Here is a 16,769-nt window from a genome sequence, read left to right as displayed (position 1 = left end):
GGGGGGGGCAAGAGAAGAGGAGGAGAGGAGCTTGTGGGCGTATGCATGCACGTTGCCTTGCCAGCGCGCGTGTCTCAGCAGACGGCGTCACGGAAGCAAGCGCACACTGTAGATCTAAAGAGTACAGATAAAGCACAAGGAAACACACAAAACAGGAGGAAAGGGGGAGGGGGGCTGACTAGAGCTAAAGGGTGGCACGTGGGGAGTTCGCGGTCGTCGAGGTGCACACCGACACGCGTGCGCACAGGCGCGGAAAATCGAAGTGTACAAGGGAGAGCGACTTCGTTCGCTTTTCGTGTGACGTTGGGCACAGACGCCCGCTTCCGACACACACACGCCTTGCTGACGCGGTTGTGTCGGGTATCTACAGGTGTGCGCAACAAGTGATGTGGAACGGTGCTGAGTCGCGCCGGCGATGACCGCTGCCCTCCACGGAATGCCCGAAGGCTTCGACAAGCACACGAGGCAAGTAAGCAAGCAAGCAAGCAAAGTACGTGCCACGCTCGTTTCGTCAACTGCGTGTGATCTTCAGTGAAGGCTGTGCGCACGCGCGCGTGCGTGGATACAGGATGTGGCGCCTACGTACAAGTACACACACTAGTATGCGCTGCCGACGCTTGTCTCCGATGGACGCCGAGGCACCGACGCCGACGTACACGGACACGAAAACCCACGCGGATGTGATCAAGGCGAGCGTGGCGTAAAGAAGAAGAAGAGAGAGAGAGAGACGGTAAAAGCCGACATCGGGGCAGTTGTAGGTTGTGCGTGTGTGCATGGCGGGACAGAGAAGGAGGGTGGGAGGGGCAGCGGCGTGGCATGAGGCGTGAAGGGATGCGTTGGCTTCGCATGCCCTGCTGTCACGGCGCATCGAAACGTGCACGTATACACCCATGTACGCGTAACACGCCAAAGGCGCGGCGTGAAGGCGGTCAGCACTTCCGCGCTCGTAAAGGGTCGCGCATAGCTTGCAACCATCAATATCACGTTGGGAGGACAGCCGTGGCTTACCCCCCCCCCCCCCCCGCCCCCGCTGCGCACCCATGTGCACGAGCTCGCTGTCACGCTTCCATTCCTCCCTGCGGCACGCATGCGTGCAAGATGGTGGTGTCCACCTACACGCGAGGCACGCGACTTCGGCTTCTTTCCTATACTTCTTGTTTCTTGCGTGCACGCTCCGTCGTCTATGCCTTCTATGCGGCTCAGCCAGCCACGCGCTGTAGCACTCGAAGTCGCACCCAGACGCACTTCTTTCCCATCTGCGCGCATGTGTGTGAGGTGAGGGGTAAAGCGGGTCGTGCGCCGCTCGTGCACGGCGCGCTATGCTTCACCTCGACCGCCCTTCTTCAGCAGCACCTGCACAGCAGCCACGATGTAAAAGCGCGGTACTCGTCATGCGCCAGCTCGGGCGTCTTCTTCGCCTCCAGAACCACTACCGCGAACGTGACAGCGTACTCTGCAGCATGCCCGGCGACGCCACCACTCCAGGAGGCGCAGTGCGGCACCGCCTGCACCACTCTGATGACGTCCTTGCCGCTCAGCACGGAGTGCACCGTCTGGCAGCGGCGCTGGGCATACAGAGGCGAGGGGGAAGGACCGCAACCACCAGGCCGGCGACGCTTCGCCCCTGCACCCCGACAGCAGCGCTGCACGCGGGCCGCCAGCTGTGCATACCGCGCAGCTGCTTGCAGCACAGCCTCCACCGCGGCGCCGCCTCCGTGAACCGTCTGCGATCCGTCGGGTCCGAACGCCTCACCTTCGCCGAGTGCACAGCGGAGGCGCAACACACCTGAAGTGGCGTCGCCGTGCGCTGCTCTGCACCGCCGCGACAGGAAGCAGGGTGGAGGCGAACATGGCGAGTCCGCAGCGGCAGTAGTTTTGGGTGCGGCTGCGTGGTGATCAAAGTAGTACAGGAGAACATCGCGTGTGCGTGTGGGTGCACCTGCTGCGACCGCCGCGCCACCGCGTCGGCCAACTCGGATATCAAGGATGGCGGCCTCCAGCTGTGCCATGAGCGGCGAGACCAGTGTGACGGGACGCCTCCACGTCGTGCGCATCGCCGCGGTGGCCTCGCTCACGAGGCTCGCAAAGACGGCGGATTCGAAGTGCTCTTCGACCAGCAGCTGCACACCACTGAATATCGAGGAGAGCGGGGCGCCGAGGAAGGGGGTGCGCATGCCGCGCACCAGCAGCGCCACCGTCCAACCGGAAGCGCTTGTGAAGGCCAGTGAGATCAACGGCAACGCGGCAGTGGAGGTGACACTGGAGGAGTCGACAACCGACTGGGCTGCGGAGGTGATGCGCATTGGCGCACTTACGTAGCCGCTAACGCGCGTGTCTGTGCCGGCGTTACCTTCGCTGTTGTTCGGCCCACGCGTAAGCAGGCACACAGCCGTCAGTCGAATGGTGGCATCATCGACTCTAGCGTATGCCACACCGCCGACGCTACCTTTTCCTCTGCTAGCAGCCTCGGCCGCATTTTTCAGTTCCTCCAGCACCGCGGACAGCGCTGCAGAGCGCAGCAGCTCGGCGGCCTGCGCCGGTCGGCATGCGGCGCCGATGGGGCTGCTGCTGTGGTAGAGAGGGTTGCCGCGGTACCACACACTTGACGCGGCCAGCACATAGCGCGTATTTGTGCTCGGCAGGCCCATTGTCGGCATGACGCCACGGAGGGACGCCGCGTCCGTCGAGCTCGTGGCGGCCCGCAACAGCTGCTCTATTCGCCGCCACAGGCGTGGGCGCGTGCGCAGCGGCGACGGCTGCTCGCGGCACAGGCGCCGCAGCGCCAACTGGCGCTCTGCAAACACGCGCGGCTGCGCGGTGCCATCCAAAACAACCTTCGCCAGCAGTCGCACCTGCGAGTCCATGCTGCGCTGCACGTCGTGTGGACTGCCCAAAAGCCGCGTGTGGAGAGGCGGGTGCGCAGCGCATGTTGTCGTCCAGTCACCGCTAATAACTCTGTTCGCGGATACGACGCTGCCGCGGAGAGCCGTGTGCACGAGCCACTCGGCATACGCAGCGCCGTCGCCGCCACCACCCAGCTGACGCCACACCACGGCAGGCAGCATCACCGCCGCGGCGTATCGACCGTCCTCGACCGGGTACACGTAGTAGCAGCGCCTTCCTCCGCAACACTCCACGTAGCCAGTGCTAGGCTCAAGAAGGCCTGCGGTGCCAGAGGACCGCGCAGTGGTCGTGGCGCCTACAGACTGATTCTTTGCGGCTCCACACCGCGCAAGAACTGCGCCGCACTGGAGCTCGCTGAGATGATTGGCTGCGATGAAGTGCATGTTGGCGGCGGCGGCCGAGAAGCAGGAATCCGCGGCTGCCGTGAGGTCCACCACCGCCTCCACCGGTGCCGCGTTCTGGTCTTGATCAGGAGCTCCAGACGATGGAGATGCCGCCAAGGTGATGCGGCGCTGCTGCACGCTCAGCATCGCTTTTCTGCCTGCCACACCTCTGGCGGTGCCGCACAGCGCCGTGCCGCCTCCTACATCGATGACGGAGGGACTCGACGTGGTCTCTATAGACTTGATGGAGGCGGTGGAGGTGAGCAAGAGAGGGGCTTCGCCGTAGACCGTCACATCAGTGTCCCCGACTCCGAGAGGGAAGAGGCAGAACGTGATATCCGTGTCAAGCATTGTGTCACCAACAGCGAAGCGGAAAGGGGAGAGAGAGCCACTGATGCGTGCGCTCACACACACGTGCTCACGCCGTCTTGCTGTTTGCTGGCGGAGCGCGCTGGATTAGGGAGGGAGAAGGAGAGGAGAGAGCGCAAGAGGAGAAGGGGTGGAGGTAGGTGGGTGGGACGGCGGCGTGATGGAGAGATTGCGGCACGCATACGTGACCGCCTGCTTTGCATATGCACTTGCTTTTTCGCGTGTCTGTAGGTTTGCTTCTTTTCCTCGGTGCATGACCGCATGGCGTTCGCTCGAAGCGGGGTGACGTGTGTGTGTGTGTGTGTGCGTGTGCGTGCGTGCGCGTAGGGAGGGGAGGGCCAGCGAGAGAGCCCTCACCCACAGCCGCCTTCCTCCCTCCCTCCCACGCTCGGTCTCTCACAGCGACACGACCGCGGCGGCGGAGGGGGTGGGGAGGCAACAAGAACAAACGACAGAGAGGAAAGCAAGACGCGTGCATCTGCGTCTGGGTGTTGACCGTCCTCTGTGCAGTGCGCCTCCGAATTGTCCCTCCCCTCCGCCGCCCCCTTACACGCATCCGTCGTGCGTGTCCTTCTCGTCCGACGAGGTCGGAGAAATCTGAACCAGCGGTGAGTTCTCAACCGAGGCGGAGTGCACATAGTGAGGCTGGAAGATGACGGAGCTGGACTGCTGGAGTTCATGCGGCGCCTCAGCCACCACAGACGCAGACAAAGACGCGCGAGTGACCTTTCCAGGCAGAGCGTGAGGGCTCTTCGGGCTGGTGTTGCTCGAGGCTGTGTCGTAGCTGCTGAAGCGTCGGCGAAGGTCAACGAGCCGCTGCTGCTGTCGCGCCCGCACGGCGTCCAGCGACCGGTCGGACCAGCTTTTGGCGAGCAGTGGGGTCTGTTGTGCGTCAACGGAGGAAGGCGCACAGGAAGAGACGCCGATATTGTCCCGCAGTGCGCACGAGTGCGACGCGTTGACGATGGACATCGGCGAGGGACTTTGGCAGGGGCGCGGAACGCAGGCAGTGCGTGACGGCGTGGGCGCCTGCGCCAGCACCCGCTCCGTCTCCCGAAGCTTGCGCTGGCTGAGCTCCATAAAGAGCTGCAGCTCAGGGCTGGTGACGTACACGTTGGCATCACTGCAGTCGTCGTCCACAAAAGCCGCCGCAGACGCAGGAAGGTTTAGTACGGTGCCGATATCTCTGGAGCTCGGCCGCGGCTGAGGTGGAGGCGGCGGCCGATGAGGTCGATGCTTTTGACCTTGCTGATAGTGTTGGTGTTCCGGCTGTCCCTCTTGCGCTGCTTCGCGCGTGGTTTGTGAGGGTGCCGACCTCTGCGCCGTGGAGGCTGAGACGGTGGCTGCCGGAGTTGACGATGATGCAGGCGATGTCGCCGTTGAACAAGCTGGGGGCGTCTCGCTGCCGCCTTGAATTGGCGCAGCATTCGTCACCGCAGCGGCATTCGGCGACGTTCCGACCTTTCCGTGTCCACCGCCGCGGGTGTTGCCGGTGGTGTCGAGGGCGGGCTTGGGGTGGATGGAGAGACGAGCGCATCTTCGGGGCGCGTTTGGGTTCGACGTACCAGGAGAGGGGGACGGCGGCGGTGCCTCCGACGACGGATCGACACGCATCACCGAAGTCGGCATCTGCGCCGGAGTCGCGCGGAGGGAGTCATCCGCGACTGCGGCTGCGCACCGTGCGACTGATTCCTGAGCGTGAGGTGTGTCTGCGCTGCCGAACTCGTTCAGCTCATCCTCACCCTCGCACGATGCTCTTGATGCCGACACCGAGGACGCAGTTTGCCGCCGCGAAGTTGCCGCCGCGCGAAGGCGGCTGCTGTGAGTGGATCGGACAAGCAATTTCTGCACAGCTGAGCGGTGTCCTGTGACTGCAGACGCGGCTCCCTGCGTAAAGAGCGGGGCGCTGCCACTGCTGCCCCACCGCGACGATGAACGCTTCACACGCCCCTCGTCGCGAAGACCGCGGGCCACCGCTGGCGGATTGATGCGGAGGGGCGACAACGATGGCGACTTTGACTCCTGCCGTGCCCGGCTGGTGTGCGTCGGCCTCATGTAGCGCTGCGAGGGGGCGTACCACTGCCGCCACTTTGCCATTGGGCTGCGCCGCAGGGAAGCGGGCCTATCATCGACGGGGGAGGCGGCCACCTCCGCCGCTTGTGCCGTAGAGGTAGAGGGAGGCTGCGATGATGACGAGCTTGGATAGCAGACACTGCACAGTTTGTGATAGCGGCTGTGACGGGGGTGGTGATGGCACGAAGAGTCGCGTGCCCGAGACGATCGGCGCGACACGGAAGTCGCGCGCGAAGGCGGCGACCGGGTGTGGGGCTGCGCACAAGCGTGGCCAGTGCTGCTACTCACTGCGGCTGCGTCACCGCCGGCGTTATTCTTAGACCGCGCAACGGGGGCCGTCGGCGTCTCTGTGGTTGAAGCGTGCGCCGGCGTGCGCGGACGCCAAAAGGAGACGGGCACTGCCGACGAGCTTCCAGCTCTATCATTCACCATGTGCGCCGCCTGGCTCCTCGCGTGTCGAGACAACGGCGAGGGCCGCCCGTTGTCGGCGAAGTGTTGCGGGGGTTTGTCTGTGGTAGTGGAAGCCGTCCATAGGCTGTCTGAAAGCCGTTGAGAGATGGACATGTAGTGGAGCGGCTTTGCGCCGATCGTCCCCTCCGCTGTCGAGCGCACCGCCGGCACATGCTGCTGCTGCGGGGGCGCGTAGCTCATCGGTGGGGGAGCTGCAAGGATTGGGGAGGAAGCGGAGAGGGAGGGGGCAGCGTCTAGCCCAGGTGGTGCCATCTGTGGGTGCTGCTGCGCAAACTGCAGTTGCTGTCGCTCCAGCATTGCCGTCAGCTCACTCACCTCATACTCGCGAATGCGATCCTTGTGCTGTCGCGCATGCAGAGCGGCGTGGAGGGCGAGGGACTCCTTCATGGAGGACACCATGAACTGCACTTGCTCCGCGATCACGGCCTCTGGCACGCCGGCGCAGATGCAGTTGTCGATGAAGCTCAGGATAAGAGACCGGCCTGTCCCTTCCTCCACGACTGCCACCCCAGAGGTCGACTGATGGGCCACACCTTCGTGCGCCGCAGAAGGTCCATGACTCGAGGCGGCGCCCGATCGCGCCTGTGCGTTCCCCAGGCGAAGCACGCTGTCTTCGATCACACAGTTGCTTGCTGATATGGAAGGGGACCCCTTCACCAGGGCCACAGGAGGGTACGAGTAGACTGATGGCGCCGCTGCTGCTGTGGCCGCCGCAAAGGTTTCCGGCGTCGTGTTGTCAACTGCTTGCTCTTCCTCCTCCGCGAACGATGACGAAGGTCTGCGAGCCAGTCGCAGTGAGGGGACATACGGATGCCGCGCCTGTGCGGGGTCGACATGCATGTGATTCGCCTGCAGCCCAGCCTTCTCATTCTCCATCTCCTGTGATTCGGCTGCCGAGGACGTGAGCAAGTCGAGCAGGGCAGCCCGATAGGCGCAAGGACTCAACATGCGTCAAGTTCGCGTGGTGGCCACGATAAGGAAGTCGACCCTCTTGGAAAAACAGAGAAGGATCCCAGCGACCGCCGGTGCCACTGCGCGCGCAGCTGTTTTCGGGTGTGCGTGTGACGTCGTCGTTGGCGGCAGCGCGTCGACCAAATCTATCGAAGTGTCTATCTACTTGGTGCAAGGGTGATTGTAGCCCGTTGCTGCTGTTGCGCGCTTCTGGGCAGTGCGCCTGCCTGTGTGAGTGCCGTTGCACGCCGGTGTGGCGGATGGCGGTCGAATAGCGTCTGCAATACCACACACACACACAGAAAGGGTAGAGACGGTGCACGCCCCTCGTCGCCGGCCAACTCCGAACCTTCACAGTGTCGGGCAGCCGTAGGAAGTCAGCGCAAGAGCAGCCCGCGAAAAGGCGTGCTGGCGAGAAGGACGAGCGAGCCGAAGAAGAGTGCACATAATGGGCCAAAGAGAGGTGGAAAGCGAGCGAGAACACACGGGGGAGTGCAGGCGCCACAGCATCATCATCGGCAGCAAGAGGCGGAGCAGAGCCGCGGAGATGTGCCCATCCTCCTCCTTGGTTCTTCGCCGCCGCCGCCGCCGTCCCCCTTCACGGCCACGCCGGGTGAAAGGTATTAGAGGGGAGCGGACGATGAGTGACGGATAAGGCGTACACCTGTGCCTTGTTTGTGCGTGTGTGCTCTCTGCGAAAGGCGATGCATGGCGTCATCGAGGCCGTGTCTACATCACCAAACACCGCTTCATGAAAAGGTCCAGAGCAGACAGAAGGAGAGAGTCGTGTGAGGCGCAGCACGCAAGGCAAGGACGAGGCCGTAGAAGTAGGGGGTGTGGGGCTCAGCTAGAGGGAGCACAGCGAGGGACGGACAGACAGACGCTACAGCAGTAGAGGCCAACAACGTGCAGTGAATGTCAAGTCAACGGAGATGAAGCGCGCTGAAGGGCGTTGCAGCAGCTGCCGCCGCCCTCATCATACACGCACGCTTCCCAACCGGGCCTTCGACGACACGGATGCCCTGTGACGTCCCACCAGGCACATCCGCAGCCTTCGCTCTCTCCCTCTTTGTGCTTAGTCGACCATCGTTGTAAACCGGCCGCAGCGGTGGTAGTGGCAGCCACAGTGGCGGCCGCATCATCCGCAGAGCAACTCCTTGGAATACACGGACTCTCGAATCAGTACCGCCTTGCGCATGATGGCCGCCGTGTCGAGACGAGGTAGGTGCTCTAGGCAGTAGAGAAGCTCAATCTTGCCGGCCTCGATGAGCACCTCCGTCATGGACGAGAGCATCGCCAGGCAGGCGTACGGGTGCAGCGCCATCGCCTGGTGCTCGCTCATATCCGCGAGATAGTAGTCCCACAGCGCGAACACGTCGTCGGGGTGCATGCGGCCCACGAAGAAGCACGTCAGCAAGCTTGGGATCCACTCCCACGTGGTCAGCCCCTCCACTGTGAAGTGCTCATAGAGCGGGAGCAACACGGAGCGGAAGAGCATGAGGAAGTTGCCGCAGTGCGTCTGCAGCGTGTGAGCGTCGTGCAGAATGTTGCCGTCCTGTGTCAGCACATCAAAGAGGGCGTGGACAGTGAAGAAGGTGTCGCGCGCCGAGCTGGCGACCCGGTCGAGTTGGCGCGCCAGCAGCACGATCAGCTGCACGTGATCGACAGAGACGTTGCAGTACATCATCTGCAGCGCGGCCAGTGCGGACTCCATCCTCGCCCACTGACGCGCGTCCGCGTTGTACGGCTCACAGTACCGCAGCGCCGTCACGCACTCTTCCCAGGCGGCGAGAGTGGCCGAGGGGCCGAGGGCCGGGACAGCTGACGGACCGCGGTACACAAAAGGCGTCGCCACCGTTCCTGCACCGCTGCTGCCACCACCGGTACCGCCCCCTGCGTCGCCGCTACCTATGCCGCGGAAGCCGCTGCTGCAGTGCAGTGGACCGCTTCCCTCCGTCGCGCTCACGGCCGCCACCGCGGATGATGTCGAGAAGGTCAGCAGTTCCCTGATGGTGTGTAGGGCCGCCACGCTACCGCCAGTGCTGTGGCTGCCGCTGTGACCCCCGCCGCCAGCGCCGCCGCGGTCGTCGTCCTCGTCCCCGTTTCCCAACATGCGGGTGTAGGCCGTGTTCAAGAGCTGGAAGTCCTTGTCCTGCAACTCTTCCATCGTCATCTCGCTGGACTTGTCGGTGAAGGCGACCCCGAGAAGGTAGCGGTAGACAACACCGCGGTAGGCCGGCGGAATGCCCATGCGCGACGCCTCCCGAAGCTTTTCCATGTTCACTGCGACTTCGGCGTCAAGGAGCTCCTCGAATATGCGACCGTCATTCGCCATGCCCACCTCGGGTTCGCCCGCCAGGGGCGACTGGACGTACACCCCACGGGGCGAGTGCACGAGCGGCGAGAACCGTCGTGGGCGACTCATCCGAGCTTGAGGAGGAAGAGGAGGAGGGAGGGAGGGAGGGGAATCAAGCGTCGCGTTGGCCCTGTTCTCCGTGGCCACTCAATGAACTGCTGACATGTGCATGGGTGCATGCGCGTGCACCAGCGTGCGTCGTGGTTTGTGGTGTTGAGGGAGGAGGAGGAGGAGGAGGAGGGGGAGAGGGTGAGTGCAGTGCCACTCGCCGGCATCGTTGCACTCTCCTTGTATGCTCTCTCGACGAGGGAGCGGCATGCGAAGAGTGTGGCGCCGAGCCACAAACCTGAGATCGTGCCCTGCTGTTGAGACATGCGGTGGGAGAGGGCGGGAGGCGCATACACACATACGCACACACGAATGCACCACTACAGCTTGCGACACACGCATGTGTGCACATGTGCGATCACACGTGGCGTCATTTTTAGTTAGGTGCCTCACGAGGCAGGAAACATCAACTCCACCAAGAGGAAGAGACGGAGGGTGGAGGGCGGCGTATTTGGGTGTGGCTGCGAGAGGGGGCGAGGGAGGCCCATCGACCCTCCGTCCTCTTCGTGCGAAGCAACATGGATGATGACACACAAACACACATGCACACACCGTTACACACGCATATAGACACACAGACAAATCAGAGCAAAACACCATGAGATCCCGTCCATCACGCAAAAAACCCGCATACGCACACGGCACGCAAAGGATCGGGAGGGGGTCGGGGGGGGAGTGGGGAGCTTGGCTGCAGGGGAGGGCTAGAGAGCTGCCGGAGGAGTCAGATGATACACCTCCCCCACCTCCCACTACTTGCGCGCGTGCATGCGTGCGAGGCGGCATGGTTAAATGTGGCCTTTTCTGTCACCATGACTTTCTGCGTCGCCACAGGCATAGGTAGACAGTCCTGAACACTCCGCATCTGCGCTTGGGGCTTGCCAGCACGTCAGAACACCTTCCCCAGCCTCCCCCCCTTCTTCACGATATTAAGCGTTGCCAAGGCGGCTGCTGTACTCGCGACGGAACGCCGCAGGGGACAGCTGCCACACATGCTCTTTCACCGCCACCGCTACCTCTTCGTTGAAGAGCTTCTTGGCGTCGCGCACGAGCTCATCCTTGTGCTCCTCGAACTTCCCATCGACGTCGCCGTAGTAGTGGTCGGCGAGAATCTGCTTCTCTGAGGCGACAGCGATCATCTGGAAGAGGGAGATGACGACGGCGGCGGAGTAGATGGGCCACAGCCGCTCACGCGTCCAGTCCCACACGGACTGCACGGCTCTCAACGTGGTGCCGAGAGCCTTGTTGATGTGGTACTTCTCCATGAATGCGGACATGGTGGGGAGGAAGAGGTGCATTCAGTAGATGTTGCTCATCTTAGTGCATGTGAGCGTGTTGCAATGATATCAGACGTTAGGAGGGAGGGAGAGGAGCCGGGGGGGGGGCGGTGAGGACGAGAGAAGATATGCGAACCATGCGGCATCGGCAGTGGGGGTCAGACGGAGCTTGGAGGAGGGGCGAGGGAGGGCATGCTGTGGGCAAGCGAGCGTGCATATGGATGCCCACGGTGTGCACTGCCCGCTAACTGTGTCCGTGGCGGTACACCGTGCCGGGCTTTTGCACGCTACCCCTTCCACTGCGCCCTCGAGTGCATGGAGAAGACGCAGCGACAAAGAAGGGGGAAGGGTAAGCACGGCACGCGGGGAGGAGTGTGGCGAGGGCGATGACGAGGCTGCCTTCACCTAGTCTCTTTCCTTTCCTCCTCTGCATCTGTGTGTGTGGGCAGTAGTGTATACGCAGCGTGGTCATGTAAGAAAGGACGGATGGTTGTCCACCTGGCGCGTATCAAGGAGGGTATGAGAGCGACCGTGTCTTTGAAGGCCCTCGCCCCCTTCCTCCTCATGGGCTCTTTCCTTCTGCTGAGTATGTGGCGCGCATCTAGTCTATGATGAACCTGATAAGGCCCCTGCCTCAGCTCGCGTAATAGTAGTGCTTTCGCGGGGGCGCGTCTATGTGCGGGGATTTCGCGCTTGCATGGCTGCCGGTGTGATTCGAGGGAACCGCAGCGGGATGCGCAGAGCGACGGGGGCACGAACGGAGTCTGCCGCACCTCTCCTTCCCGCTCGTTCCTCAGTAGTCGTCATCGTAGAGGGAGAGGACAACGTACTTGGCGACACCGACGATGACGCAGAAGCTGCGGGCACGACTCATGCTCACGCGCAGCGGCACGCCCTCCATCCCGGTCACCTCACACAGAGCGGCTCGCGCCGACGACGCTGCGGCCGCCGAAGAGTCCGCCGCATCGTCGCCATCGGCGTTGTCGCCGTCGTGCTCTTCCTCATCAACCATCAACAGGCGGCCACCGCCGTCGACGGTGGCGACAAAGAACGTTGCCGGCGCAGTCGACCTGCACCAGGCATCAGATCCGGCAGAGCGGCCAGCAGTGACGGTGTTTGGCTGACAGACCACAATGTGCCGATCCTCTTCAAGGTAGCCGTACCATGTGGCGCTGTAGACACAAGGTATTGCACAGCCGTGCTTGCCTGCCAGCTCCGCCTTGAGGCGAGATGTGATGAGATTCACGTCCACGTCTACCTTAAGGGATGCCTCCAGCACAGAACCGGAAGCTGCGGGTGAGTCGGCGGCGTTGTCGTCTCCACAATCACTGTCGCGGCGCACCACCAGCTTGTATGTGCCGATCTGCAGAGCCTGGATTGTATTGGTCGTCGCGGCAGTGGAGCGCAACACATGCACGTGGGCCCCTTCCGTGATGAGCGCGCAGCCGCACTCGTCGCGTGCCACATCAAGATTGCGTTCACCGAATGCGACGTCTTCCAGACCCGTTTCGTACAGCGGGTAATAGCCTTTCGCCGCCCCGTCTCCGTCACCACCCCCGCCACCGCCGTTGCCGGAGGCAGCAGTAAAGCTCTTCTCCTCGTCGTCATCCTCGTCGAGGCAGCGTCCTTGCTCGTCCTCTTCGACCCCTTCCACTACACAGCACAGGAGCTGCGACGCTGTTGAGGCGGAGGCGGCGCCGGTATCTTGCGCACCCGACAACACAACGCGGACTGGAAGAGAAGCCATGATCGACGCCGGCAACGGTGCGCAGTCCTGCACGCGGATGGCAAGCTGTGCGCAGAGGTGAATCACTGGATCGCCATCCGGGTGGGTCTCTTGCGTAGCAATGGACGAAAGGTAGCTCAATAAGGCCGGCTGGCGCGTCGCACTAAGCGGGACTTCGTCCAACACGGACGGTGGCTGTCGCGACGACGGTGGGCGGGCCATGTCAGCCGCTGCAGTAGACGGCGACGACACCGCCGACGACCTCTCCTGCTGATCCTCTTCCGCCTCCTCCAGTGCTCGCTCATCCGCCGCACCCATGGCGAAGCGGGAGCCGCGCCCCCAGTGACGCGACTGCTGCAGCACCCACAGCGCCAAGTCACGCGCGCCCTCCGCCTCCCTCGTGACGTGTCGCAGAAACGACTCGCAAAGCCGCCGCAGCGCGCCAATGTGCTGCGTAACCGTGTCCGGCTCGCGGAGGTGTGCGGCGTACGCCATGGCGACCTCACAACACCGGTAGCACACGTGCGTGATTTCGTAAGTTGCGCGCTGCACTGCCGTAGCCATAACCTCGAGATCCTCCGTCACGGCGGTGCGCCTGAGCTGCTGCTTCGCGTATTTGTAGAGTGCCAAGGGATCCGGCTCCGTGAGTTGCGCCAGGACGGCGGAGGAGAGAAGAGGGGCGACAGCAGGGAGGCCGAGGTGTGCCCAGAGCCGACCCCGCAGCACTGCATGCCACTCGTGAGCGACCTTCTCGTACATCTCGCGCGTGATGCGGGTGCACTCGCGCACGTAGCACAATGCAAGCCAATGTGGAGCGGCCAGGGCGGAGAGGTTGTCGTGCAAGTCCACCTCCCATAGCGAATGTGCTGCGGGACCACTCGATGACGCGCCCGTAGCGGTCAGGTACAGGCGGTGCTGCTGCGCCACGGCAGGACGGACGCCGTTCGCGGCCGACTCACCAAAGCATACCCAGTCGGGTGGCCCAGTTCTTCTCTGTGCGCGTGTCTGTCTACCACCCAAAGTCGCACTAGGCATAGTGCACTGACGCACTTGCATGTCTTCAACGACGACATCCTCCCAGGAGGCCACGCGGCCGCTGGGCCCGCTGTCAGGCCGGGCGGGGAAGCCCGGCGGCAGCGACAGTGCTAGACGTCGCACCTCGTACAGACCGCCGATCAGGCAACGAAGAGCACCGTCGCAGCCAAGAACCATGAGCAGCGACACGGATCTGCTGCCGCTTCTCGCATCAGCAGGGTATCCGCCGCTCATCACTGCAGTTGAGGAGAGCAGATGGGCAGCGTCCCCCGCGCCGAGGAGAGAAAGGGGGGATCCTTGAGCAACTTCGTCGAGCAACGCAGCCGTCACGCCGGTTCGGACCGGCAGGCACCGTGTCTGCACGTCCACATGCATGGCGCTAACGTGTCTGGAGGAGAGTGAGTGCACCGCACACCAGCCCATGGCGAGCACAGGGCGGCCAGGCGGGAGCGTTGTGGGGACTCGCGGCACACTCGCCAAGGCGGGGGTCGAGCTGGAGCCGCCAGCGCCGTCGCCGCTTGCAGGGGCCGTGCCACCAGGGGTGAGGAAGCGCACCAAGGCGCCACCCTCCACATCCAGCACGAGCAGCAGCCCCGACGGCAGTGCAAGGGTGAACAGGCGTCCCGATGGCGACCAGCAGCAGCAGACGGAGTTGCCGTTGCGCCTCTCCCCATCATCGCCACTGCCCTTTAGCACGGACTGGAAGGGCTTCAGAGAGAAGCTGAAGACTGTGGTGAGCGTAGTGGAGCGGTAGACAGCGACGGCGCTCTGCGTGACGAGGCCGAAGAGGTTCGCGCACGGACACGCCGTGACGGCGAGAATCGGCTCCGCGGTCGACTTGGAGTGCAGGAGCTTCATCCCGGGGCGAGATTGGCGACTGGGAACCTTTGTTGGCAGGAGGGAGGACGAGGAGAACTTGGACAGCCTCACGTCGACGGAGATGCACCGCTGCTTTACGGCGGCCCTCCTTTCGCGGCTCTGCGTGTGCGCGTGCGCGTGTGAAGCGATGCGCAGAGCTCACAGCGTGACGAGGGCGAACAACGACGAAGAGAAGCAGGGTGGGAGAGAGAGGCGGGGAAGTAGGGGGTGGGGGCCATGTAATGATCCGTCCAATCAGATGCACAGCGCAGGGCGTGCTTGGTGAGTCGAATATGCATCTGCTGCTGCCGAGGCAGACATCGAGCATGGCTGTCGATACTCCCCTCCTTCCCATCATCGGCACTTTCGCGTGAGCGAGGCGCAGACTCAAGTTCCACAGACGCGAGAGAACCACAAAAACGGCGCAGCTGTGCTGCGCGAAGTTTGTGAAGGGGGGGGGGTAACGGGATAGGCGGCGGTGAGAGGGGGGTTTAGTGCGCGTCGAGGTGTGGCTGTTGCGAGTGCGAACGTTTGCTAGCACGTGCTCCAGAGACGCGTTACTCGAGAGTTCTCATACGGGGCAGGGGAGAGCTGCGCTACGTGTGTGTCTGTGTGTGTCTGTGTGCCAGCCACGAGCGAGACAATTCCAGTGACTCCCTGAACGGCTCCGTTGGCGACTCTCGCGCCTTCCAGTAAGTCCAAATGCCTGTGCACTCCATGAGGCGACAACCACCACCACTCTCCGCGCCGTCAGTGGCGCCATGCTCGCCTGCTCCACTACCAACGTTTTCTGAGGTGAGCTTCGCCAGCATCTTTTCGCCAAAGAAGAAGCGCACCATGCGTTCCGCGTCGGCCTTACTCTTGAACTCGTAGTCCGTGCGCACCCACGTCCGTGTGAACCCGAAGCACTCTTCCAGCCGCTGCGTGTACGTGCTCTGCCGCGTCGGCTCTGCAGAGCCGTTGCCCAGGGTCTCTAGTATGACCACCGCCGCATCCGAGCGCGTGTTGTCGAGCAGGTTCAGCAGTGACTGCACAACCGTGTCTACGGCGGCGTGCCAGTGATCCTCGCCCCACTGCATTCGCATAACGTAGGAGAGAGACCACGCGCAAACAACGAGGGAGCAGCGGGGGTGTCGTGTCTGCGTGAGAAAGCCTGCCTGAATTGCCCGGAACGGTACAGGACGGATGCACAACTGTAACGCTGCTGCTGCTGCCGATTTCGTCGCCTCGCTCTCGTCCCCACCGCACAGCAACGCAGGCGGTGACGGCAGCGCGTGCGAGGGGGAGCTGGCAGCGTTGATTTCGCTTCTCTTCTCTGCCGACGCGGCCACGGGTAGGAGACTCACGGAGCGGTAGTGCCCGGACTGAGCAGCACTCCGCACGGTGTTTACCAGACAGCGCCGCAGCATCGACACCTCGCTGTCGTACGCGTAGATGGCCTGAACGGCGGGGTGCTGCGCCACCATGCTTTCGATGCGTCCTGTGCCGCACCCAAAGTCTGCCACGCGCACCCACGGCGGCGTGCGCTGCCCCGCAGCGTCCGCGGCAGCATCCGCTGGTACGACTGCTGCACCTGCCGTACGAGCAATGCGGCCCAGCACGTCCTTCAGCAGTGTGTGGCGCACGGCAGTGCAGTTGTGGTGGGCCATGAGCATATCGTAGGCCTCCGGGAAGCGGCGGTACATCTCAAGCGTGCCGACCTTGAAGGACGGCACAACGGAGGCCACATCAGCGGGCTTGGGTGGTGTGCCGTGATCCATCGACGGCCCGCCGGTGTCTGAAGGCGCCGCTGTGGCAGGAGCACTCGCACTCCATAAGGATTTCAGTTCTCTTTGGAGTCGCGCACTCAGAAGGGCATTGCTTGTGGGAATGACATCGAAGTCGACTGCGGCAGCTGCCGTTGTCGCTGCCTCAGAATTGCAGGGCGCCGCTGCGCTCTTCTCTGGGTCGAGCCTGGGCTTCTTCATGGGTGGCTCGGCTTTGGCGCTCGTGACCATCAGGTTTCAGCCGCTGATACAGCCAGCTGTCGAGGCTGCTGCGGTCCGGTGCGATGAAGCGTGCGCTGCCGATGAGGCAGCCGTCGACGTCGGCTGAGAATCCGCTTCCTGCGCGTCGAGCACAGCAGACACGCACGTGTATGCTGTGCGCAACGAGAGGGTGACCTTGGGGTGGGGTGGAAGAAGGAGCGTGCAACGACGAAAAGGAAGGCAGGTCATTGGCGGCGGTGCTGATAAGCATTGCGGAGACGAGGGGGAGGGAAT

General features: G+C 63.3%; 6 protein-coding genes across 6 annotated transcripts; all 6 read right to left on the bottom strand.

Moving 5' to 3' along the window:
* Positions 1-1,343: 1,343 nt before the first annotated feature.
* LINJ_24_0990 (conserved hypothetical protein) lies at positions 1,344-3,638 on the bottom strand (the record flags this gene model as incomplete). The annotated part of the gene is made up of 1 exon (XM_001465890.2): positions 1,344-3,638. The coding sequence occupies one exon, from the start codon at positions 3,636-3,638 to the stop codon at positions 1,344-1,346; it is 2,295 nt and encodes a 764-aa protein (XP_001465927.2).
* A 564-nt stretch (positions 3,639-4,202) lies between these two features.
* LINJ_24_0980 (conserved hypothetical protein) lies at positions 4,203-7,148 on the bottom strand (the record flags this gene model as incomplete). Its single annotated transcript, XM_001465889.1, has 1 exon — positions 4,203-7,148. One exon carries the CDS (start codon positions 7,146-7,148, stop codon positions 4,203-4,205), a length of 2,946 nt encoding a protein of 981 aa, XP_001465926.1.
* Positions 7,149-8,289: 1,141 nt separating this feature from the next.
* On the bottom strand, positions 8,290-9,486 carry LINJ_24_0970 (conserved hypothetical protein; the record flags this gene model as incomplete). The annotated part of the gene is made up of 1 exon (XM_001465888.1): positions 8,290-9,486. One exon carries the CDS (start codon positions 9,484-9,486, stop codon positions 8,290-8,292), a length of 1,197 nt encoding a protein of 398 aa, XP_001465925.1.
* A 1,055-nt stretch (positions 9,487-10,541) lies between these two features.
* Positions 10,542-10,889, bottom strand: LINJ_24_0960 (conserved hypothetical protein; the record flags this gene model as incomplete). Its single annotated transcript, XM_001465887.1, has 1 exon — positions 10,542-10,889. One exon carries the CDS (start codon positions 10,887-10,889, stop codon positions 10,542-10,544), a length of 348 nt encoding a protein of 115 aa, XP_001465924.1.
* A 793-nt stretch (positions 10,890-11,682) lies between these two features.
* Positions 11,683-14,508, bottom strand: LINJ_24_0950 (conserved hypothetical protein; the record flags this gene model as incomplete). Its single annotated transcript, XM_001465886.1, has 1 exon — positions 11,683-14,508. One exon carries the CDS (start codon positions 14,506-14,508, stop codon positions 11,683-11,685), a length of 2,826 nt encoding a protein of 941 aa, XP_001465923.1.
* Positions 14,509-15,104: 596 nt separating this feature from the next.
* Positions 15,105-16,505, bottom strand: LINJ_24_0940 (conserved hypothetical protein; the record flags this gene model as incomplete). Its single annotated transcript, XM_001465885.1, has 1 exon — positions 15,105-16,505. The coding sequence occupies one exon, from the start codon at positions 16,503-16,505 to the stop codon at positions 15,105-15,107; it is 1,401 nt and encodes a 466-aa protein (XP_001465922.1).
* Positions 16,506-16,769: the final 264 nt, after the last annotated feature.

Source organism: Leishmania infantum, chromosome 24 (genome assembly GCF_000002875.2).
Source record: "Leishmania infantum JPCM5 genome chromosome 24".
NCBI lineage: Eukaryota > Euglenozoa > Kinetoplastea > Trypanosomatida > Trypanosomatidae > Leishmania > Leishmania infantum.
This window is presented reverse-complemented; position numbering and strand designations above follow the sequence as displayed.